Below are 26,654 nucleotides of genomic sequence, written 5' to 3'. Positions count from 1 at the left end.
ATTATGATGTTAAAAGTTTTGTACTTTAGGTCACGTGGCCTTTGATGCAAATAAACCCGTTTGCCTGTCTATCTGTCTGTCTGTTTAAATTACTAAACGATGATCTTCGCTGAACTCTATCTACTCACAAAATTCATTTCCTGCTTACAAGAGTGGGTTGGGTGATGTAAAATTGACATACAGCATATTGTTTAGATATCAATTTACCTGAATGAATAAAACAAGTTATCCTTTTAAAAGATGTTCATTGTATAACTATTAGTTACATATAGTTTCTTCATCGTTGCATGAAAAGACATTGAATAGCTTATGAGTTATGCTCCGGAAACAAAACGTGACGGGCGGACCATGTTTCTACGTCCCCAGCAAAACTTCTTTTGGGCCGGGAATATTAAAAACAGCCGATTAAAGTAAATATGTTTTAACAAATATGTATTTTAGTATACATCAAATATGTGCACGTATTATTTTTGCAATCATGAAGTTCAGTTCATATAATCCAAACGACCCTTATTTTTCAGGCAACTAAATTGCATGTGATGCAATAATTACTATTCCCTTGTCATCCGTGTTTCCTGGTGTAACAACACCTGTGTATTTGTCATCATCCACTTGATGCTCAATTAATGAATTTATTGCAGGTATAATTAGAAGTAGCACCACGCAAGAATACTTGACAAAGGTTCCCATTTGGCATTTTTCGTGTCTGGGGTGGATTGGGTTATAAATCCCGGTCTGATGTGGTGAATGTATTATATGTCATGAAAATAAATTTGCAAACGTAATATTACCTTTATAATATTTCTGTAATTAGGTAAGAAAAGTATTTCTCAAGTGAATATGGTTCTTACATACAAAAAAGACACGGTATTCATCCTCTACTAAATGGAGGTCACATTTTCTTTACATACAGATTTTATATGAGATTATTTAACATGACCTTTTGCGAATAATGCTGACTAGAAAGTTGTGAAGAGATATTCGAAATTTACACATTGCTCCAACTAATCGTTTGTCTCTGAGTACTGTTGTGTGTAATTGACCACGTGGTCAGGCTCGGTGACGTGGTTGATTGCATCACATCGTGTCCCAACGTTAACAACGTCGACCTTTTATAATAATACCAACCATTACTTTGTCTGGTACACACTCGATCATTACTTCATGCGGCTAGAATGGTGCTGAGTTATGTGCATGTTAACCAACCAACCAAACAACAACAAACGCTGGAACGTTGTCATGCTATGTAGCACGTATTTACTAAGCCAACGATTTTATTTCCTGGGATAGTCTGAAAGTAATTGTATGTGTTACCATCACAATGCCTCATCTGATAATGTAAATACATTTATCGTATTACATTCGTTGCCATGTCTATGTAAGAGTTGTTTTAATGGACAGGCCATACAGAGACCATCCATTCCAGTACCAAGCAATTACTATACGGTAGTGACGTTACCCCTTTCATATGGGCCAGTCAGGCGATACATCATCGTCTTAGCTCAAAGGAGCACAATATTGTAAAAATGCAGTCAAGCTTGGCGATTGAGAGCGGAGTCATCACACAGTACGTGACACTGTGCAAATGAAATAGCCTCATTCGTGAGCCTCGTTCAGAGTAAAAACAGCTATTTCAAAATGCTCTATGTTTTCATCTCTCTGTTCCGTTGCTTTGTTTTTATTTCCAAATTGAGAAACGCTGAATCTGGAATGACATTTACTTCAGGTAAGAAGTTCACTTTTCTCTTCTTTTTCACTTTTTCTGTAAACCTCTATTGAATGTTATGCTTGAACTTTATGTAATATTTGTTTTTTTCCCATGACAAATTGATCATTGTGAATATTACTGATATCTTGTAAATGACTATTGACGTGATGTATAATTTTGAGTGTAATTAATAGCTTTCAGGGGATGCACTGACATCCAGATGATTCTTACAACCAGATGTTCTTAATTAACTTTATGTATGTTATTTAACTAATTGTTTTGATATTTGAACTGTGCGCTTGTTTGCTCTTGAGCTGAATGTGTTATCATTGTTTTATGCATTTGCGTGGAATGAGGGTACTATCTTGTCAACGAGCTCGTCGGATACGTATTTTCATGACACCGATTTTGTTATTAACTGGTCATTTAAAGTAATTTTCAATCCAGCAAGATAAAGTCCACAATGAGTACAGTGAGTTGACGAATCTGCACTTGTATTTTGTCATCGAAGTCTATCAGGTTGAAGTAGAACGTTTCTTTAGAATTTCCCAGATAAACAGTGTGACCATTCTTATTTTGCCTGAACTAAATTTATCGCCAAAAGCTGCAAGAAGGTTTTCTTCACAATGCCACTGTCAGAATCTTATGCAAAACAGGCCATAATGCTATCGCCATCTGAAGAAAATATTCCTTTCTACCGTCATATACAAATGCAATGATAATGTTAAAGGACACATATTTATGATTGGACATTATTCTATACATTTTGCTATCACGTGTCAATAATCGTGCAAAATTCGTGAAGATGCGGGTTAGAATAATTGTTGGTGTTCAGCAATCCATGCTTGCCGCTAGAGGAGACTAACGGGATCGGGTGTTCAGGCTCGTTGACTTAGTTTATGCATATCATCATATCCCAATTACGATGCTCATGTCAATCACTGGATTGTCTGGTCAAGACTCGATTATTTACTGATCGACGTCATACAACTGGAATATTGCTGAGTGCGGCTTTTAACAACATTGTTCACTAATGGTTCACTGTGATATGGTGACTGGGGGTAGCCTAGTTGTTAAAGCGTTTACTCGTAACCACGCAGCCTTGGGTTTGATTCTCAAATCGGGTACAGTATCTCAAACTCATTTCTGTTACCCAAGTGGACAAGTTAGTAATGTACACGTTTGTTTTCAAATTGCCTAGTTTACAGAGAAACATCGTACGAAATATACAATTTGTCATTGAGACATTAAAACAGGGTTGGGAAGTGCGTTTTATTGTTGAAATAGTCACTTACACTTTCATGTGGTCTTTACAATTTCAAGTCCTGCATAGACGTAAACGTTCCCAGCGGTGACATCACCCACTTGAGCGCCAGACTTGCCTGGTTTACCATTTGAGTATCTGACTTGGCTGGTTTACCACTTGAGTATCTGACTTGGCTGGATTACCTCCTGAGCGTCTGGCTGTGGCTGGTTTACCACTTGGAGGTGTGACTTGGCTGGTTTACCGCTTGAGCGTCTGACTTGGCTGGTTTACTACTTGGGCGTCTGACTTGGCTGGTTTACTACTTGGGGGTCTGACTTGGCTGGTTTACCATTTGGTGGTCTGACTTGGCTGGTTTACCGCTTGAGCGCCATATATATAACCTTACATTCCTCCATAAAGAAGAGTACAAAAAAAGCAGAAACTAATAGATGAACATTTATCAGAACAACATATTATTTTGCATTAAATATGCAGAATGGTAATGCTGATGTATTGAGAGTTAGTTGAACACCATTTTAAACATTGGCTTGACATATTTAACACACACTCGTGCAAAGTCATCAGCATCTTTGTCACATAGTCTGTAATCTGTTCTACAAGACAACATGCATTCAGTGAGCTTTGCTGAGTCCATACCATGCAGGTAGCAGCTAAAGTCGACATCACCGATATTGATCAACTCCGTTCAGAGCTGATCCCGAATATTACACGTACATTCGCACTCAACAACTGCATGTGTCACTGGATCACGATACACAAGACCACATTTGTGGCACAGTCCTTTATCACACATGTCCTTTGCGGTGGCACACGTCCTTATCACAAAGTTAGAGTTCAGTCTCAGAGTTGGGTCGTCTAAGGAGATCTGCCAGGCTGGATGGACATCATATAGTCGATGGATTCGACTAAACATCTGGAGTTCTGGATCAGCAGCAAGTCTCTGCCTCCAGGCTGAGACGTGGTGAGATTTTAGTGCTTTACTCACTAATCGTTTCCATCTCTGTTTCCCTATGAAGATACCATTCCGCAGGAACGGCAGCAGAGGATCCATGAGATTGTATTTGGATAACAATCTGATGACGTCTGGAACAAATCCTGATGATGAGGTTGTCAGTTGGTGAATGTAACACATCAGTCTGGTCATGAACAGCTGATGAGGCAGGAACTTCGGGTTCGTGTTGATGATGCGCTCCAGGAAATACAACTTTCTTTGATCTATATGGTATTCAATGGGTAGAACACCAAGAAGACTCAAGCAGACATCAGTACGGGTCAGTCGCGGCAGGTCTTGGATAGATTTTATGACATATCTGAACACACTCTCCAGCATCAGCAATTCTACCTTCGATAGAGTTGACCACAGTTCTGATCCATACAGAGTCTTTGGGAGGTACATATTATTTACCACAATCAAGCTGGTTATAGGATTCAGGAACCTAGGATGAAAACCTCGTGAAATCAGCGTTCTTACCCCTGACCTCAGGTTGACTGAAGCTTGAGTAACATGTTCAAGGGATGACATGTTGCCAGAGAGTACCAAACCAACATGTCTGATGGTGTTCGTCCATGGAATGGGTTCACTGTACTGCTTCAGTTCAAATATGTGTTGAGTCCCCTTGCGGCAGGGGAATGATACAATCTCACTTTTGGAAGATGACAATATGTATCGCCAGTCACAGCTGTAGTCCTCAGCCGTTTTCAACATTAATTTCAATGCTGACACTCTCGATGAAACAAGGGCTACATCATCGGCTTGCGTCGGAGAACAGGTATTCAAATCCATAACCACTTGAAGCTCTGACTTGGCTGGTTTACCGCTTGTGGGTCTGACTTGGCTGGTTTACCACTTGAGCGTCTGACTTGGCTGGTTTACCACTTGGGGGTGTGACTTGGCTGGTTTACCACTTGGGGGTCTGACTTGGCTGGTTTACCACTTGTGGTCGGACTTGGCTGGTTTACCGTTTGGGGGTCTGACTTGGCTGGTTTACCGCTTGAGCCCCATACTTGGCTGGTTTACCACTTGAGCGTCTGACTTGGCTGGTTTACCACTTGAGCGTGTGACTTAGCTGGTTGACCACTTGGGGGTCTGACTTGGCTGGTTTACCGCTTGGGCGTCTGACTTGGCTGGTTTACCACTTGAGCGTGTGAATTGGCTGGTTTACCACTTGAGCGCCATACTTGGCTGGTTTACCACTTGAGCGCCATACTTGGCTGGTTTACCACTTGAGCGTGTGACTTGGCTGGTTGACCACTTGGGGGTCTGACTTGGCTGGTTTACCACTTGGGGTGTGTGACTTGGCTGGTTTAACACTTGAGCGTGTGAATTGGCTGGTTTACCACTTGAGCGCCATACTTGGCTGGTTTACCACTTGAGCGTGTGACTTGGCTGGTTTACCGCTTGAGCGTCTGATTTGGCTGGTTTACCACTTGGGGTGTGTGACTTGGCTGGTTTAACACTAGAGCGCCATACTTGGCTGGTTTACCACTTGGGCGTCTGACTTGGCTGGTTTACCACTTGGGGTGTGTGACTTGGCTGGTTTACCACTTGAGCGCCATACTTGGCTGGTTTACCACTTGAGCGTGTGACTTGGCTGGTTTACCGCTTGAGCGTCTGATTTGGCTGGTTTACCACTTGGGGTGTGTGACTTGGCTGGTTTACCACTTGAGCATGTGACTTGGCTGGTTTACTACTCGAGGGTCTGACTTGGCTGGTTTACCACTTGGGGTGTGTGACTTGGCTGGTTTAACACTTGAGCGCCATACTTGGCTGGTTTACCACTTGGGCGTCTGACTTGGCTGGTTTACCACTTGGGGTGTGTGACTTGGCTGGTTTAACACTTGAGCGTGTGAATTGGCTGGTTTACCACTTGAGCGCCATACTTGGCTGGTTTACCACTTGAGCGTGTGACTTGGCTGGTTTACCGCTTGAGCGTCTGATTTGGCTGGTTTACCACTTGGGGTGTGTGACTTGGCTGGTTTAACACTTGAGCGCCATACTTGGCTGGTTTACCACTTGGGCGTCTGACTTGGCTGGTTTACCACTTGAGAGTGTGACTTGGCTGGTTTACCACTTGAGCGTGTGACTTGGCTGGTTTACCACTTGAGCATGTGACTTGGCTGGTTTACTACTCGAGGGTCTGACTTGGCTGGTTTACCACTTGGGGTGTGTGACTTGGCTGGTTTAACACTTGAGCGCCATACTTGGCTGGTTTACCACTTGAGCGTGTGACTTGGCTGGTTTACCACTTGAGAGTGTGACTTGGCTGGTTTACCACTTGAGCGTGTGACTTGGCTGGTTTACCACTTGAGCGTGTGACTTGGCTGGTTTACCACTTGAGAGTGTGACTTGGCTGGTTGACCACTTGGGTGTGTGACTTGGCTGGTTTACCACTTGAGCGTCTGATTTGGCTGGTTTACCACTTGGGGTGTGTGACTTGGCTGGTTTAACATTTGAGCGCAATACTTGGCTGGTTTACCACTTGGGGTGTGACTTGGCTGGTTTACTACTCGAGGGTCTGACTTGGCTGGTATATCACTTGAGCGCCATACTTGGCTGGTTTACCACTTGAGCGTGTGACTTGGCTGGTTTACCACTTGAGAGTGTGACTTGGCTGGTTTACCACTTGAGCATGTGACTTGGCTGGTTTACTACTCGAGGTCTGACTTGGCTGGTTTACCACTTGGGGTGTGTGACTTGGCTGGTTTAACACTTGAGCGCCATACTTGGCTGGTGTACCACTTGAGCGTGTGACTTGGCTGGTTTACCACTTGAGCGTGTGACTTGGCTGGTTTACCACTTGAGAGTGTGACTTGGCTGGTTGACCACTTGGGTGTGTGACTTGGCTGGTTTACCACTTGAGCGTCTGATTTGGCTGGTTTACCACTTGGGGTGTGTGACTTGGCTGGTTTAACATTTGAGCGCCATACTTGGCTGGTTTACCACTTGGGGTGTGACTTGGCTGGTTTACTACTCGAGGGTCTGACTTGGCTGGTATATCACTTGGGGTGTGTGACTTGGCTGGTTTAAAACTTGAGCGCCATACTTGGCTGGTTTACCACTTTGGGGTCTGACTTGACTGGTTTACCGCTTGAGCGCCAGACTTGGCTTGTTGACCACTTGAGTGTCTGACATAGCTGGTTTACAACTTTATTGACATTACTACTGAAAAAATACATATGCTCCAGATGCATAACTTATTACTGATAAGTTTTGATTAGATCAGCTTGACATAATTTGACAGACATACATATGTAGTTTGAAAGACAGAACCACTGCCTCCTTGCAAGTCAGGGCGTTTTTTTATGTTGCAGAGAGGGAGACAAGGAAACCGTAGAAATAACTGGGATATAAAAAAAAACTCTTCCAAAAAAGAAACGCACAGATAGTATGTAGTTATTGGAACCTGACTTAACAACCACCCGGTATATAAATTGAATATATGTTACTGGAAAATGTTGGTGGCCTGATATTCGACAAACGGTGCCTCAAAACGCTGCCATTGTCGATTTGCAATGTCTTAAACGGAATTGTTTTCACAATTGTTAAAAAATGTCATGGAGGAAAACAGTAAAGCAAAATGCACATGCAAGTTATGGCATTCGTAACTCGTGGTTGTGGCTAGAAAAAAGCAAGCCAATAACTTGTCATTCAATTGTGAACATTTTCAAGTTCGAAAATGCCGAGACTCAACGCAGTCTTTTGTTGCACGCCATTTCAACGTCCACCACAGCACCATTTGCCGCCTCTGGGAGCGATACACACAGTTCAGTTCCACTGCAGACCGTCCGAGAACCGGCCGACCAAGTGTTACCCCCCCCCCCCCCCCCCCCTGCACAGGATTGCTACATTCGACTGTTCTACGTACGCCATCGCAATGCCACAGCTGTGGAGACTGCAGGACATATCCGACACCACGAGATCTGACTTGGTTGAGGTTCAGGGAAATTTGACGGCAAATCGCTAAATGAACCAAATTCTTCAACATCACCTTCTTCCAATCATTGACCGCCAGAGGGAGCTGTTTCAACAGGACAACGCACTACCGCACACTGCTCGTACCTTCATAATGCCAACATCAACGGCTTGCCCTGGCTGTCGAGATCTCCAGATCTCAACCCAATCGAACACCTCTGGGAGGAATTCGATCGACGTGTACGTCAAGGTCAGAACACACCACAGACACTCCCACAACTGGCCGCAGAATTCCGCAGGACAGAATTCGTACCCCTATCCAGTCAATGCCAAGGAGATGCAGAGCCGTGATTGCTGCCCGGTGCGGTCACACGAGATACTGAGTTCAGCGCAACCTTGTGGCCTTATATGACATGACAATGAACAGTTTTCAATGCCATTGTACAACGACAACATGTGACTATCGAGTTCCAAAATTTCGTATTTGTATCTATGATATTAAATCAAATATATCGACTTTATAAGGTACAATAGATTTACTAAAAATCTACGTGTACGTTTCTTTTTTTTAAGAGTGTAATTGTTAACAAATGTGCATTTTTTTTCACCTACGTGTGTACAAATGGTCGCGTAGGTTTTTCTCAAGAATAAATGCTTGTTGTAAGCCTCCTCTTTGGAACTGTCTGCTGAAATAAATGGTACTACTAAACGTTTCAATCTGACATCCTATAAACCTTTTAAAATGAAATAAAAATTCACATGAATAGTTATTGTTTTTCACAAATCGACACTTCAAATGCACGAGATCAACTGAACGAGATCAACTTAAGATGAAAGCAAGAGAAAATAAAATTCCGGTGCGCATGCGCAATGGGATTTTTCCGTCACATGATATTAGTATGACAACAAATGATGAACAAAAAACAAAACAAAGACTTCTGATGGATATTCTTTATTGTTTGTCTGTGACTGAAGACTAACATAGAGATTATTGACAAACCTATAACAGCGGCAGGGTATTCGCAAAAATGACATGCTTCCCTCCGTCATGGTTTGTTGATTTGATTTTTTTAATATACCAAATGTCACAAATGATGTTATTTTCATCATGTCAGCAGGGCATAAAAAAACTTTGCTATTGTGTTTGTTATGGAGCCGTAACATATGGGTACTTACATGAAGTGATCTTGCATAAACCCAATCGACCAGGCAGTTGTTTTCATGCCATTGTTTGCTAGCGTTCAAACTTTAATAAATAACCATGGATAAAATGAAAGCGTTAAAAGAATGAAGAACCGCATCAGTTCAACGATACATTTACAAAATACAGTAACGAGAGTAATGACTTCTTTGACAACCTCGATATACAAAGTAATTCAAAGTACAAACACTCAAGTAACATTTTATACCGGAAAGACCGTTCAACCGATCCTAGCATAAATGATCAATGGTTCTGATTATATTTCATTATTTGTCTTCGGATGACATTAGTGCCTTGAACCATTCCAACAATGATGACAGGAACTTTGCAGCACTTTGGTTTCATCTTGTGGATAAGAAGAGCACTCTACGACCCTTGTGTGCAAAGTGTTGTGTGCTGAGTATGGAGTGCATTACAAAGTACAGTGCAATGCATAGCACCAAGATATAACATAAACTTTGAAAAACATAGAGATTACTACACGAGTGCCAGTCAGATACCATTGATCTTACAACGAGTTGTTTCAAAACGTATCTAACGAGCGAAAGCGAGTTAGATACGCTTTGTAACAACGAGTTGTAAGATCAATGGTATCTGACAGGCGCGAGTGCAGTAATCTGTTTCTTACACACCCTAAAATCGCACTTTTTTAGCATCGAACCGATGCATTTTGTCTATTCTCATGATTGCTGTAGCGCATTAATACATAACACCACTGTCATAAGTGACGTCATCCTTTGCGCTGCTTACTACTCATAAATAATGTGACCCTACACAAAAAGGTTTCCGTCAAATCATCTTGTTTATCAGAGCGATGATGAGAATACAAACAAGACAAAAACAAAGAACACGCTGGGTGCCAAGTTGAAAGTTTACACCTCAAAGAAATTACCAAATATGTACAACAATGTTTACTTCCGTATGATATCACTACCGGTGACCGACTTTTACAAAATGGCGTGTTCACTGTAATCAGAAACATTCTGACAATCTGCATACTGTTATGTGTTTACCATGTTTTCCCATGTAACAAAGAGAATTAGTCAGAAATGCAGATAACTACCGTCATCGTTGTGCGTGATTTAGCGTCAGTCATGGTGTCACACAGGACGGAAACCTTTACGGCTTCTGTTGAATTTACCACATCATTGTAATGTATATGTGTGTATTTCCATAATTAGCGCAACGATAATTTCCCATGAATATTCTCAAACGCGTGATCGAGCCAATGTTTGCAACAATTAGACGAAAGTACCTCTAAAAATGCTACACAGTGTAAAATAAAAGATTTTCAGAAGTCACTTACAGTAAATTTGCTTTGCCTAAAATGACAGTAAATGATAAACAGAAGGGGGAATTCAAAACTGTGCTTTGTATTAGTTTGCGTGATGTGTTTGAATTTTATTCGACTTGGAAGTGAGTGTTGAAGAGGAAACACACGTGTCGCTGTGGCATCCGGGGGGGGGGGGGGTTAACTCTGAAAAAAACGATAATGTTGACATAACGACAGATAATGTAACTGATAATAATAGCAAACAAACTCGCAGACATGGACGAGTTTGTGTATTTCCATTATTAATTACACGGTCCTGTTGTTCAGGAAAGTAGTCCGTCATCATCTGACCTCGGGGCATCACCATGTAGTAGCCAATCACGGGCCTGGAATTCGATCTCACACATATATTTGATAGTAGTTATCTCAAATGGGGTTTTCACCCACAGGTGTGTAAGAATTTTTTTCTTTTTAACTATTTTTTTGTCATAGGGCGGAAGGAAAGCTGCGTGTGACGTTAGGCAAGAAGAAGAAAAAACAACTGTTTGTGCAGTGTGAGTGGCGAGTGCTACCGTTAACGAGGGACAGGCTTACTCTTTACTCTGCTTTTCAGTGACCCATTCATGTAATTTTCGTCACCATTTTGCCTTTTACGTCCTATGCAATCTACTTCGTTAGATAATCGAGACTGGTTATTCTCTGGCTTTGAGGTTTTGAATTGTTAATAATCAATTTGAATTCATAACTTTTGCAAAACGTAATTTCCTTGAGTGCTCTGTCCACAATGAATTACCACATCTGCTTTGATGTCTAGAAACCATTTCGCAATCTGTATTTGCTATATATTTGATACTGTCCATCAATCATAATCGGGAACGGTTTTATATTATATAAGAATTAGATTTTCTAAAAAAATAAGCTGCTTTATGAAAACAGAGAACATGATAGTTAATTGCTCATAGGCGACTCAATTCGCTGTGTATTCTTTGGCCTTGACAGGATCCGCTAATCGTGGGTTCGAATATAATCTACAATTTGCGTATGAGCAACATACATGTACCTGACTAAGTGCTCACCTGTGCGGGTTTATCCACCGTGGTCGACGTCTTCAACGGGGCAATCTTCCATACCAAACTTCCATGCCGTAATATACAGTTCAAAGCAACGTCACATCTCTGAGCTCCTTAAAGTTCTTTAAAATTGATATTGGTCATTGCGACTTGCTCCTGGTTTCTGTTTAAAAGAGCTTCGACATGAACTGTGTAGCTTGATGGGTAAGGACATGCGTCACTTTCAAAATATAAGAAAGTGAAAAGACAACATGTGGCTATATCCTCGTTACATGTGTAAATACTTGTCAGATGCAATATTACTACCACAGTAGTCGAAAGTAATATTCCATCAATATCACGGCGGGGGACACCAGAAATGGACTTTACACAACCTACCCTTCCGGGAAATTGAACCCGGGCCTTCGACGTGACGAGCAAACATTTAAATGACTACATGACTATGAATATCCTTTGACAAGGCTATCCTCGTAAGAGGCGACTAACGGGAGGGGGGAGGGGATGCGTCATGTCATTGTTTCCCAATAGTGTAGAGTGATGCTCTTGATGTCAGTCACTGGATTGTCTGGTACAGACTCAATGACTTACGGATCGCCGTCACGTACGAGTAGCTGGAATATTGCTGCCTTAGCCCCATCCAGCTCATGGTTGTTATCGTAATATACAGCAAATAAAGTTCGGGTAGTTCAAATATGCAGCTGAGTGAGTGAGTATGGTTTTACGCCGCTTTGAGCAATATTCCAGCAATATCACGGCGGGGGACACCAGAAATGGGCTTCACACATTGTATCCATGTCGGGAATCGAACCCGGGTCTTCGGCGTGACGAGCAAACGCTTTGACCACTAGGCTACCCGACCGCCCCAAATATGCAGCTGAAAGGTCATTGTGCCCCAATCGCAAACACTGTTGCTCTTGCTATCAACCCTTGGTTTGCCTGACCTTTGCTGGGTGGAACAATATTCAATAATAGTTGGATGAACTGGTTATTTTTTACGTGTATTATGAAAGAATGTGCGAAAGCTACATGCATGTTGTTGTCGAATAGCCTGACCTTCAAGTGTAAAAGTCAGTAAGTGAGTATGGTTTGACGCCGCTTTCAGCAATATTCCAGCAATATGACAGCGGGGGACACCAGAAATGGGCTTAACACATTGTACTCATGTACAATCGAAAGCGTGACGAACGAACGCTTCAAACACCAGGCTACCCCGCCGCCCCTCAAGTGTTACAGACCAAAGACGGTGGTGCTCTGGCCTATGAATAACGGACTCTTAAAAGCGTGAGTGAGTTGGACGCCGCTTTCAGTTACATCACGGCGTGTCACACTGATAAGGGAAGACGTTTGGCATGAGAATGTTCTGTTTCCCCACGCTGGCATTTTCATCCAAAAAACATTTCGTTCTTCCTCGTAGCTGTCATATTTTCTGTTTTAGACGGTCCTTCCGTGTGGACGAAGGCCTACATGGCGATGGTACCTGAGATAGAAGATGGAAATGAGGACGCCGGACATCTCTACATTACGTCATCTGAAGCTACGACCACGGACGCGTGGGTGAACGCTAAACCTGGCAAGATCTATCAAAACATCGTCCCAAATGAAACAGCTAGCTTACAATTGCCCAAAAATGTTATTCTGCCTCAAGGATCTCAAAGAAAGGGTAGTTTTGTCTTTTGCGTTGTGACGCCAGATGACGTTGGGGCCTTCTTCCGAGACAAGTGGACATTTTACCAAATAAGGGAGACGACTCAGTTACCTTTCACGTATACTGTCGTCTCGTATAGCAATGCCACTGATCCTATGTCATCTCTGATAGGCATAAGTGTGGTCTTTGACTTGACGAAACTAATCATCACTTTCAGAGATGGAATTAATGTTACAAACGTTCTTGGAAATGTACCAAAAGGGATAATAAACGGACAACAGCTAGTGTTTAGTAAGCAGAGCCACCGTATTGCTATTAAATTGGAAATTGATGAAGATTTAACTGGAACAACCATTGAGAGTTCACATGTGATAACAGTAATAGCAGGGGCGATGTCGATTAATCCTTCGAACAGATATGTTTATTTAGATCACATGCCAACACGAGATGCTGGCTCAGTCTACATTGTATTTGGATTGCCGGATATCGGCGGAAATGACACTTTTCGTATTGTCGCAAAATCTCCTAACACCATTGCAAGCTTTGACAATGACCAATCAATAACGCTTACTGAAGAAGGCGATTTTGAAGATGTTTCTTTCTCAAGAGGCTCTTTTCACATCGTTGTCGCAACATCGGAAGTAATCGTTGCCATCTTTCTTCAAAATGGCGGACCGAGAAAGACCGACATGATAATAGCGCATCCAGTGAACTCAAGCAAGACCTCAAAATTTCAGTTTTCTATACCCTCGATATCAAGTGATGTTAATTTCAAGCATTACCTGGTAGTAACTACAGAATCGAGTGGACAGGCCAGCATGGTGTTAAACGGACAGGCATTGCCCCCAGAAACAGTCTGGTCCTCTATTTCCGGAACAGATCATGTGGGAGGATACGTGCCGCTTGTGGAAACTGCGCAACCCCAGATCATAGCTACCACTAATGGGTTGTATTTTAACGCATATCTGATGGGCTACGGAGATGATGCAACTTATGGATCAGCTTTAGAAGGCATTGATACGCCCCAGGTATGTTGTATGTTTAGAGAAGGGGTGGGCTTCTGGTGTCTGTGTTTAGAGAAGAGGTGGACTTCTGGTGTCTATGTTTAGAAAAGGGGTAAGCTTCTAGTGTCTATGTTTAGAGAAGGGGTGAGCTTCTAGTGTCTATGTTTAGAGAAGGGGTAAGCTTCTGGTGTCTATGTTTAGAGAAGGGGTAAGCTTCTGGTGTCTATGTTTAGAGAAGGGGTAAGCTTCTGGTGTCTATGTTTAGAGAAGGGGTAAGCTTCTAGTGTCTATGTTTAGAGAAGGGGTAAGCTTCTGGTGTCTATGTTTAGAGAAGGGGTGAGCTTCTGGTGTCTATGTTTAGAGAAGGGGTAAGCTTCTGGTGTCTATGTTTAGAGAAGGGGTCAGCTTCTGGTGTCTATGTTTAGAGAAGGGGTAAGCTTCTGATGGCTATGTTTAGAGAAGGGGTAAGCCTCTAGTGTCTATGTTTAGAGAAGGTGAGCTTCTGGTGTCTATGTTTAGAGAAGGGGTAAGCTTCAGGTGCCTATGTTTAGAGAAGGGGTCAGCTTCTAGTGTCTATGTTTAGAGAACGGATGAGCTCCTTGTGTCTATGTTTAGAGAAGGGGTAAGCTTCTGGTGTCCATGTTTAGAGAAGGGGTAAGTTTCTGGTGTCTATGTTTAACATGAACGACCTCTTTAAGAAACAGAGCGTTGAGACACAAGTAGCAACATGCACTCTGTATACAAGTTAATATTGACGAAGACAAAGAAAACGACATCAATTAATAAAACACTAATCAATATGAAGCTTCTCGTCTCACCTGACAATGCTAAGTGTTGGTTTTGCAATAAGTAAAAGTGTTTCATCGAGCTAGTGTGTGTGTTTCCATCCAGTGGGCATTGTCCCCAGGGAACACTGGTACAAGCAATGGCTGTCATGGCATCGTAGACTTAACTTTTAACTTAATTATGTAACATTCTACAACCATTGATAAATTAAATTACTGTAGCAGCTATATATAATGAGCGGTTTTGTGAATTAATGTATTTATTTTTTATTCAAATTCTTATTTACCTCAAACAATGATGTTAATGCCTGATTATCTTTCAGTGTGTCCACAAAGATTCGCAATAAGAAATATAGTGTTTTAAATAATGTTTGCGTGAGTGGGTTTTACGGCGCACTTAGCATTATACAAGCCATATCAGGTCGGGTGGTTTATGGAAAATTGGCTTCATGAATCATGACACCCGTGAAGATCCGGGGAAGAACAGGTCTTCAGCAACCCATGCTTGCGATGAAAGGCAACTATGGTTTGTCGTGAGAGGCGACTAACGGGGTCGGGTGGTCAGGCTCGCTGACTCGGTTGGTGCATGTCATCGATCCCAATTGCGTGGATCGATGCTCATGATTGTCAGGTCCAGACTCGATTATTTACAGACCGCCGTAATCACCGAATATTGCTAAGTGTGGCGTTAAACAACAAACCAACCAACCAATCTTGAATCATGAATTAGAACTTATAAAAGCCCCGTATCATTCAATGTGTAATTTGCACATGGTCCTTATAGATTTTAGTTGAACAATAGTTTTGCCTACAGGGATTATTTATTACACTTCTGATGTGAGATAATGTCTTGCTGTATGATAACATAAAGCCGAAACCAATCGCGACCTAAGTTATCCGATGGTTCAGCACGTGTTCTTCGAAATCGTTGACTCTCTGTTTAGATTTGAATAAGGTGAGATGTATTTTAAAGAGTTACACAAAAGGTCGATCGATTGATTTAACCAATGTTTCATGTTACACATATTACATTTAGGTAGTTTAATGGAACAAGTATTCATTTATGTTCTTTAGCAAAACACATCTGACCTACAGTTTTCATCAGACAAGACATTTTGTGAAAGGACAGGCCAGACCGGAAACTACATCTCCAATGGAACACAAAGTAAGGAAAAACTCCATAACTTGATTGAATATACAGCATGCAACTCATTCTAGCTTTTCCTAACAACGTCCAGAAAGAGATCGGTGGCCCAGGTGGCCAAGGTGGCCCAGTAGCAATTCGCTGTGCAGTTTCTCATCCCTTGGGCACGTCAGAAACCTATGATTGTGGGTTCGAATCCCGGTTCGTCCCGATTATGTTTCTAGGTTTGTCAGCACCATACCCGTGCTCGTGGGTTTCACCGAAGTGGTAAACGTCTGAGGCCTGTATATCTTCGGGCTTTCCTCCCACATTAAGCTGACACACCGTGATATAACTGGAATACTGTTAAAAGCGGCGTTAAACCCGACGCACTCACTCACAGAAAGAAGCATCTTATTTGGTTCGGATTGTTGTTTTACGCCAAAATCAGCAATATTACAGCTAAATGACGGCGGTCTGTAAATAATCAAGTCTGGACCAGACAATCCAGTGATTGATATCATGTGCATCGATCCACGCAAATGGGATACAATGACATGCATTTATTAATTCAAATGGGTTTTATGCAGATGTTGTGTCAAATGTAAATGTCACAGTAACGGTCATGCACTAATTTGAAGGTTTATTGTGAAATATGATTTGGTTGGTTGGTTGATTGGTTGTTTAACGGCGCACTCAGCAATATTCCAGCTATATGACGGCGGTCTGTAAATAATCGAATCTGAACCAGACAATCCAGTGATGGACATCATGTGCATCGATCCACGCACTTTGGATCGATGACATGCACCAACCAAGTCAGCGAGCCTGACCACCCGATCCCGTTAGTTGCCTCTTACGACAAGCATAGTCGCATTTTATGGCAAGCATGGGTTGCTGAAGACCTATTCTACCCCGGATCTTCACGGATAAGAATGCTTTTTGAGAGAATTTAAGAGCATTACAAAACGTTTTGAGTTGAGCTAGCTGAACAGTGGCCATACATTGGTTGATCAATTTAGCTGGAATATTGGTGAGTGCGGCGTTAAACAACAAACAAAATAAAATCCAATTACATTGTAGTTGTGATGTCGTCATGGTAGGATTGAGGTCAACGTAATACCACAATGTAGAGCGATTGTACCCGAAGATTTAACTCCGCTTATATGAATATGGAACCCATCGGGCAGGTTATTTAACTCTGAACTTTAATCTGAAGGTTGGAAAGGTGTGTTGGTGCACGTCAGTCCGCCACGAGGACGGTGCAATATGATCTAAATGCTCAAACAACCATATCGTATTGTATATATGTTATCAAGTATAGTCTTTACTCGCTCCCCGATCCTCATTTTTTATAAAACGAATAGAAAAAGAGAAAGAAGTTAATAAAAAGAAACGTAGGAATGTTAGTGCTAAGTTCGAATGAGTCTATCCGTGTCAGTAATTACAACGTTTCGATTGAAATAATCATCACCATATTACAAATGGTTAAGTTTTAACTATAGCTTGGTGGTTATGAATAGAATCAATAAAAATTAAGGTTAATAACAAATATTCAGCGTCATTTTTTGAAGGGTTAACAAGGTATGTGGCCCGTGAGTGAGTGAGTTGGGTTTAACGCCGCTTTTAACAGTATTCCAGTTATATCGCGGCGTGTCAGCTTAATGTGGGAGGAAAGCCCGAAGTGATGCAGGTCCCAGACGTTTACCACTTCGGTGAAACCCACGAGCACGGGTATGGTGCTGACAAATCTAGAAACATAATCGGGGCGAACCGGGATTCGAACCAACAATCATAGGTTTCTGACGTGCCCAAGGGACGCAACTCTGCACAGCGAATCGCCTTAGACGACTGGACCACCCGTGCCCCCATGTGGCCCGTGAAGATTCCGGGGTAGGATAGGTCTAACGGTAAGAGGCGACAAACGGGATCGGGTGGTCAGGCTCGCTGACAATCATTGGATTGTCTGTTCCAGACTCGATTACTTACAGACCGCCGTCATGCAGCTGGAATATCGCTGAGTGTGGCGTTAAAAAACATACAAACAAACAAACAAAACAAACAAGGTATGTAGGGTCTCACACATGAACAAGCGTCAATAGGTCGTATGACAATGTAAATAACAGTTGAAGAACATGTTTCTGCCTATGTCACACTGATTGGTAGCTTTTTGACAGAAAAATGCACAACGACTATCAAACACAATGAAAAGTGAAAGATTAAAGGGGATTGAAAGAGCTTTCCAAAACACACGCCTGAATGCAACCGATGGTTTAGGCCATGCACGTGCAGTACATGACAAGACCATCAATGAAATAGTTCATTCCAGTGCAACTCAACTGCACTCTTGGAAGTTGAAAATGCGACGTTTTAACTCTTATTATCTGCTTGACCCTTCAATAATGACGCTGCGTATATACTAATTGGGATTCCATCACTTTAATGAAATGCTTACAAGGATGAGTATATGAGCCCTTTGATATTGTATCCTCGCTAGTTGAAAGTGCAAATAACCAAAATGCTGTTTCATAAGTGTACCGCTCCCCATGATACTGTGTTTGTCTTGAAGGAGACGTACATAGAGGCTATCACGCGAGTGGGGATGGTAAAAAATGTCCTGCATTAGGAATAAACCTTGTATTTATATGATAATGTAAACTATTACCATGGGGTTAAATAATAAAGCATATTAAAACAAGTGTCTTGAAGGAAAATATTCAAAAGGCAATATAAGACAATGACATCGAATTTTCACTCAAAGATCTCACACAATATTCGTCTATATCAATATATCCCGTGGTTAGTCAAGAAGCGAGGACCCATACCGTAAAAGGTGACTAGCGGGATAGGGTGGTCAGGCTCGCTGACTTGGTTGGTGCATGTCACCGTATCCCATTTGCGTGGATCGATGCTCATGATGTCAATCACTGGATTGTCTGGTCCTGACTCGATTATTTACAGACCGCCGTCATATAACTGTAATATTGCTGAGTGCGGCGTTAAACAACCAATCAACCAACCAACCAAATCATCTTTCACAACAAACCTTCAAATTAGTGCATGACCGTTACTGTGACATGTACATTCGACGCAACATCTGTATAAAACCCATATATGAATCTAAAAAGCGACAAATGTTACCTCTGATATCAGACGCACAGGTGATAGTGATAACAGGCTCTTCTGTCCATCGTGTCACCTTTGTTTCTATTTTAGCAAACGATATGCCACGAAGTCTTTTTCTAGGTGGTGAGGTGAGGTGAAATGGGGTTTAACGTCGCATCCATGATTATTGCACTTATATAGTGACGTGCATGTACGTGTGTGTGTGTGTGTGTGTGTGGCTGCTTGTACTAGTCCGGACTGATGCTGATTTATAGTGCTAGCTCACTGAGATACCATGCCGCAGTTTAACATGAATACCCCACTAAGACACAGTATACTGACTCCGAGCCGACCAATCCTTGTTTTAGCCCCTTAATGCCGAGCGCCAGACAGGGTAACAACAAGTACAATCTTTCAACGTCTTTTAGTATGGCGCGGCCAGGGATCGAAACCCGGACCTTCCGCTCTCCAGGCGCACGCTCTACCACGAGACCGCAGAGGCGGTCCTTTTTCTAGGAACAAATATGAGGTTATTATGTGTTCTTAACAGTTGTAGCCCATGCTTCAAGTAACAATGGGTACTGCATTACTACTCATTGTCATATATTATATCTTTCAGTGGAAATCACGAAAGTAACTTCAAAAAAGGAAAAACGGTTCTTGTCGTACAAATCACTTCACCGGACAACGCTCCACTTACAAGCATGTCAGATGACGTGTCTCCTCTATTCTGACTGTATTGGGGTCAACTTCAAGAAAGTGTCGTCACCAACTGAAATCAATTGTGACATTATCATGAAGGGAGATGGGTGTTCGCTGAAAGGTTCTGACTGGACACAATATCTCTTGGAGTAGCAGAACCAGGATAAAAGCGAATTGGAGGTCTATGACAACATGTACGACAAGGAAACTCTCTGCATTAAGTGTCGAGAAGACTCTCATTAAAATAACTACAGTAAACTACGGTTATAACGAACTCAAAGGGACAACTAATTTTACTTCGTTATAACCGTAGTTCGTTATAAGCATATATACAGCATAACTACAGCAGATAGGCGGGTCTAGAAAAGTAAGTTCGTTATATCCGTCAGTTCGTTATAAGTGTGTTCGTTATAACCGTGGTTTACTGTATCAAGTCTTCTAAGGGCCAGGATATTCTCTTAAGAGTTATGTACCTCCGCTGCCTCAATCGACTGGTCGCAGGTTCGAATCATATAGTCGTTCTAATAATGTTTCAATACCTGAGTCTGTGGGTTTCACGTCTTATAAGAACGCCTATGGTCCGTGTCAGTATTGCCTTTGGTGGTGTGATAGCCGAGTGGTTAAGCGTTCGGTCGTCACGGCGAAGACCTGGGTTCGATTGCCCACGAGTGCAATATGTACAATCCCCTCCGCCGTGATATTGCTGGAATATTGATAAAAAAGGCATAAAACCATACTCACACATAATAACCTTTGCGACTCACCCTTGTATATACATATGAAATACTGTTGCAAAACACCCTCTCATTCACCCTTTAAGTATTTTAGTTTGTCGGATTATGATAATAATAAAAAGCGACAAAACCCTTTCCATATTCAATAGAAATCTCATGAGCATGACCATGTTTATGAATCACTATCAAATAGTGATGAATCACTATCAAAATTAATAGTGATGATACCAGGTGTTCGCGAAATGGTGAACGTCTTCTGCCCCATCAGTGGCACCCGTCATAAACACATGCAATGGCAAGGCAATTGTTCACCTGAGAAACCACAGTAACATATGGTCAAAATTTGGAATTGCATCGGCCATCTCTCTTGTCACTGCATCCGTCAAGATCCGGGGTAGAATAGGTCTTCAGCAAACCATGCTTGTCCTAAAAGGCGACTATGCTTGTCGTAAGAAGTGACTAACGGGATCGGGTGGTCAGGCTCGCTGACCTGGTTGATGCATGTAATCGTATCCCAGTTGCGTGGATAGATGCTCATGACAGCAGTCACTGAATTGTCTGGTCCAGACTCGATTATTTACAGCCCGCCATCATATAGCTGTAATATTGCTAAGTGAGGCGTCAAACAACAAACAAACAAACGCACTCTTGTCACTGATGCGTCGAATTTGCAAATGTCCTCCACATGTGTAGAAATGTTTTAGAAAGCTTTACTGAGGCCTTGAATGTTGTAACCTTGATCGAACAACTCCTGAACAAGAGATGAATGACGCTCTTTGAAATCTTTGTAGAAAGAGCATGCTCGATTGTACCCCAAAAGTCGGAATATTTCTCGGCATAAAGAGAAAATTTACTATTGGAAAGTTGAAGTCCATCTTCTTGGCATACAGTCTTGTGGAGACACAAATATTTTAAATGCTGTTGCAAAGTTGAAGAATGTATAATTCGGATTTCAGTGAGTGAGTGAGTATGGTTTTACGCCGCTTTTAGCAATATTCCAGCAATAGGCTTTGACAAGTTGTGACAATCTGTTGACATATTAGATATTAACTTATTTTTAATCTTATTAATCATTTTTTTGTCTTTTATTCGAATGTTCATAAAAAAAGAGTGAGCTTGCTGATTCTTGAATTCATAATGTATTCAGTGTAATTTGTTTGATGACCGCTATATTTCGAGTTCTATACATTCCGGTGATTGTTCTGTTGTTTAATTGTATCTGACGAGGAAATAAAATATATTTAACACTCGAACCGTAGGGGTAAGGTAGTTGTATTTTGTTTCAAGAAGTGTCTTAGTAGCTAGCTTTTTGAATAGACATCGTGATTTAGGCAAACACTGTTGCCGAAGTTGTCGCAAAATAGGTCCTCGTGAGTCATGCACTACGTTTTTAATTTTGTTTTTGATTATTTGATTGTTGTTTAACTCGCACACAACGTTCCAGCTAATATGACGGCGGTTTGTAATTAATCGAGTCAATACGCATCGATGTACGCAATTAGGATGCAAGGACATGCATCAACCAAGTCAACGAGCCTGACCACCTGATCCGGTTAGACGCCTGGGTTGCTGAATTCTAACCTCGATCGTCACGGTTCAGAGGTTGATATGAAAGTTAATAGACTGGAATGTTGCATTTGACACTTACAAGTGTTGTTGTAATGGAGAATGCCATGGGTAAAAGGGTTTAAATTGGGCGATTGTTTGATCTTCAAGAAACGACCCAAAATGAATTGCTCAGTATGTGGTTGTGCTATATTAAGAGTCTCATGTGAACCTTGTTTTCTAATACGACTTGTCAATGTTCAAATCTTCGAAAATGATTTACTCCTGTTACCAGGCGATTCCTAGGATTCCCCAGAAATATGTTCGTACAGAACTAAATTGTGAAATCCGAAAGTAACCACTCAAGTTGGGTTGACAATCTTCAAAGTATATTCAAAGGCACACGATTAGGGCTACAATAATAAGAAGTGGATCAAATATGTGGCAGAAAACACCGGATTAAAGAAGATGAAACTTCGCATACTTCATTTGACCTTAACACTTCGGCCATACTGAAAGCTGTTCGTTCTACGGTCATGTAATGTCATGAAATTTTGGGAAACTGAAAACAACGGCCACCGTTGAAAACTGACTTCAAGATGGGTCTAGCTTCAACGACAGTACCCGATATCTCAAACATTGAAGTGCCAGCTTCCATTTCAATAAAACACATTGAAGATCCTGAAAATAGGTTGTTTTTAATAAACGTTTCATGATACTCTTCCTGCTTGATAATGGTATAGGCAAACATCGACACTACAATGAACTACCGACCACATGCAGTCTTGTCCATGGACCTGTGATTGATATGTGAGGTATCCATTACGTGATGTGAGAACTTTGGAAAGCGAGAACATTGAACCACAACAATACATGGTGACCCAATCAGTCATGTAAATTACACGTCATGTTGAATGTCAACTAAAATATATAAAGTAAACCGCTGAATGCCATTAGAACCAATTTAAGGCCATCTAGTTACTTCATTTTCTATGATAAATACGGAGGCTGTTTTCACAAACCCTACTGGCCGTTTTCACAAACCCTATTGGCCGTATTCTCTTGTGCAGTGGCCGTTTTCTCTAATTGCGCTGTGGCCATTTTCAACGTTGGTCGATTTCACTCGGAACCCGAAATTTGATACATGTGCAATCAAAAATGGAGTTGTGTTTTTTGCGATGTTTAAAATTAACATTTAAATGTACCTATATTTGACCTTTGCACTTTGGTAATGCTTCTAATTTCTCTGCAAATATGATTCCTGGCACTGTAAAACCATTGAACCAATGAAGTTCAATAGTGATATGATTGTCCATACTTTCGAACTCGATTTTAATGGTAGCCATATTGAAAAACCTATTATGGTCTTTAATTGATGGTTAATACGCTTTTGTTAAACATGGAATGACATATATTATATTGTTACTGTTTAATGTATTGTGAAAGGCCTGTCTCCGCTCATAAATCCGATTACCCTTACATCAAGAGTGTAGACATAGAAATACCAGAGAATAAGATACGGTTTCTGAAAGTTGACACTCTGCAGAACATATTTTGTAGTTTAAAGACTTGGATGCAATGGTGTTTCGCTTGGAATAGTGCATGGTTGATACCAGTTGTGTTCTTACTGACTTGATCAATCTTCGACCTCTAATGGAGGGACTTCCGACACATTGGTCATTGACGGATGCTGCATTAAGGCGTTTCCTGGTGTCAAGCAATGGACAGGGAAGAGCAATTGTAAAGGTGTTTACCAAACATACATATTATCTCGACCAGTCAGTACTTCTGTTCGGAATATGCTTTGTCCACTTATACTCATATTGTATTATTGATATGAAATGGTTGGTGTCATCACTGCTATTTTGTTTACGCCAATGGAATCTGTTTCTCTGGCATTGACGTTGAACGGTCCATATCAGCTTATGGCATGGTGCGTTGTTCGTCCGTCCATCGTGATCTTCGTCTAGCACTCTGTTCGTCGTCCATGCTTCCGTCTTCTTCTCCGAAGCGGTTGAATGAATGATCCCGAAACTGTAGGGTGTTTGGCACAACAACTGAAAAAAGTTTTATTTATTGCATTGAAATACAACATCGTGACTAAATATATTCTCAGACACGATAAAGGTCTAGGAATTTGGAACGTTCATTTGATGTGCTGCTGCACAATGGTTTTCAGTTTCGTTTCTGCAAGAAACACGAACAAGCTACCATCTAAAAACGAAACTTAGTAAATATTTAACCTTTAAAACCTTTTTAAGACGAGTGCCTACTGGCAGAGGGCTAAACTTTCTGAAGATGTGTAGGGCCACATTGTGATTTGGATCTGTCAATGACATGGATTTGGCAAATATGAAAACTTGAAATATAAAAAAATATTTTTCAATTCAAGGAAACATTTAAGAATAGTCTATTGATAACTCAAAAGCTAAGAAGGCTGACACTGTGAGAGCTTCATGGCACACTAACTAATAATTGATGTTTCTCTGCTTATTAATCAGTGATTGAGCTGAAATATTGTGTAAATGATAATGATTATATATGCATACAGTGTTGCCATGTATAAATATTTCACGTCATAGAAAATGCTTTATAAAGTCTAGAGACTCTTGGATGTACGACTTGACCGTTTGTTACCCTCACGAAGACACCATATTTAATTGATATCATACTAAGTACAATTTGTGCAGAACAGCTTCTTTAATTACTGTCAAAGCGACGTTTTGTAAAGATCATTATACCGTTGTCAAGCAAGATATATATATAGTAGGTGGAGGATTAATAGAAACAACAGTTGCATACATGAGGGAAATTAACACGAGTACGTTAAGTAGTGACACCAGAAGGATAATACTGTCACGACATGATGTACAGAGCCTTTAAAGTAATTAAAGAAGTTGCTATCCATACATTGTGTCTACTTTGTCCTCCGTCAATTTAGAAGTGATCTAAGTAATGCCTATCAAACAAGATACTACACTGTTCTCTTACATCAAACATATAACATTGTACAGCCAACTACCAATCTCATATGACGATCCTTCATGTCAATACGTCTACCACAACCATGCCGCACTTTCACATCACTAATTTGCCTTTCAACTTCCGACCCCTGAATATCCGGGGTAGATCAGGTCTTCAGAACCCATGCTTGTCGTTAGAGGCAACTATGCTTGTCGTAAGAGCCGACAAACGGGAACGACTGTTTTAGATGATGCATGTCATCGTATCACAATTGCGTAGATCGATTCTCATGATATCCGTCACTGGATTGTCTGGTCAATACTCAGATTATTTACAGACCGCTGTCATATAGCTGGAATACTGCTAAATGCGGCGTTAAACATCAATCAAACAAACAAACCTTCCAACTTCCATAACCTTGAACACACGAATTGATACTTACGATTAATTAACAACACGACGCTGTGAGTTCCCAGACATAATCATGCCAGACGGTTGGTCTTTGCGCGCCTCTGTTTTTAATAAATGTCACCTATTATGGATGCTAGGATACTTACTACTTTCAATTAATCTGATAGTATATCTAAAGACTGCACTTATTACAGTGGAACTTTGTAGAAAATGAGGCAAAATGTTTGATGCCATGTGTCTCTGTAATAAATATGAAACGAAGCTTATCAAATGTATTTTTTGGTCCTAAGATACTCTAGTTTTAAAATGTAATAAAAAGTCAAAGTGTGTTTTTTCACCCATAAGGTCCTTTATATCATGGTCGACCACAAATGTCTCTTATGATTTGTTTGTTTGTTGTTTGACGCCACGCTCAGCAATATTCCAGCTTTATGACGGCGGTCTGTAAATAATCGAGTCTGGACCAAACAATCCATTTTACCCCGTATCTTCACGAAATGTCTCTTACAAATCACTACTATAATAAGGGCAACATTGTCCCCTCAGTTTCTGACGTTGCACGGCGATGCATTATCAGAGAACCGTGCTGGCTTCCTATCCACATGCAGTTTCCGCCAATACATTACGTTTGGTTGCACTCAACCAGGGACAATTACTTGCAAGAAGGTATCGTTGCTTGAAACCACTCTTCGAGGCCGCCTTTATCAATATTCGATCAATATCACTGCGGGGGTACATAGACTTCGAACATTGGAAATCGAACCCGAGTCTTTGGCGTTACCAGCAAACGCTTGACTCACTAATCTATCACATAGCCCCTGACTATATATGAACTTTCCTGGTTCCTGTTCGTTGTTACTCATTCGATCCTGGATATTTTTCCATGTGAGATATATGATCTCCTGCATTAAGTAACATCAGCTATAAGTCCTTTTTTGTTTATACCTTGTGTTTTATATCCGTCATGGGTCATTGCTGGAGCTCTGTTGTTCGATATGAGATTGCCATTCTATACAATGCCATTGATTAAGACTAAAGTCGTGTTATTAATTTGTTTTATTCTCTTCAGCCATGCGATTGTTAGCTGTCTAATATAAGATCGAACATAAGTCATAAGCCAGGCCATTGTTTACGGTGGAGGTATGCAACTGTAGACGTCGCACACGGGTTGTCTATAATCAAACCCTGTGCATTGCGCGTTCAAG

The 26,654-nt window shown here is 41.3% G+C and overlaps 1 protein-coding gene across 1 annotated transcript; it reads left to right on the top strand.

The window, feature by feature from the left end:
* The first annotated feature begins 1,638 nt into the window (after positions 1 to 1,638).
* Positions 1,639 to 20,031, top strand: LOC139453289 (uncharacterized). Its single transcript, XM_071234930.1, has 4 exons — positions 1,639 to 1,726; positions 12,867 to 14,104; positions 15,940 to 16,030; positions 19,713 to 20,031. Exons 1-4 carry the CDS (start codon positions 1,639 to 1,641, stop codon positions 19,946 to 19,948), a joined length of 1,653 nt encoding a protein of 550 aa, XP_071091031.1. The 3' UTR covers positions 19,949 to 20,031.
* Positions 20,032 to 26,654: the final 6,623 nt, after the last annotated feature.

Source organism: Haliotis cracherodii, unplaced genomic scaffold (assembly GCF_022045235.1).
Source record: "Haliotis cracherodii isolate W230 unplaced genomic scaffold, xgHalCrac1.p SCAF_9, whole genome shotgun sequence".
NCBI lineage: Eukaryota > Metazoa > Mollusca > Gastropoda > Lepetellida > Haliotidae > Haliotis > Haliotis cracherodii.
The sequence above is the reverse complement of the archived record's forward strand: the minus strand, read 5'-3'. Positions and strand labels throughout refer to the sequence as shown.

Excerpts from the sequence above, each read along its gene's own strand:
- LOC139453289 (XM_071234930.1), top strand. The coding sequence starts at position 1,639 with ATGCTCTATGTTTTCATCTCTCTGTTCCGTTGCTTTGTTTTTATTTCC. Across the intron at positions 1,727-12,866 it reads TGGAATGACATTTACTTCAG|ACGGTCCTTCCGTGTGGACG; the intron begins GTAAGAAGTTCA and ends TTTCTGTTTTAG. Across the intron at positions 16,031-19,712 it reads CATCTCCAATGGAACACAAA|TGGAAATCACGAAAGTAACT; the intron begins GTAAGGAAAAAC and ends TATATCTTTCAG.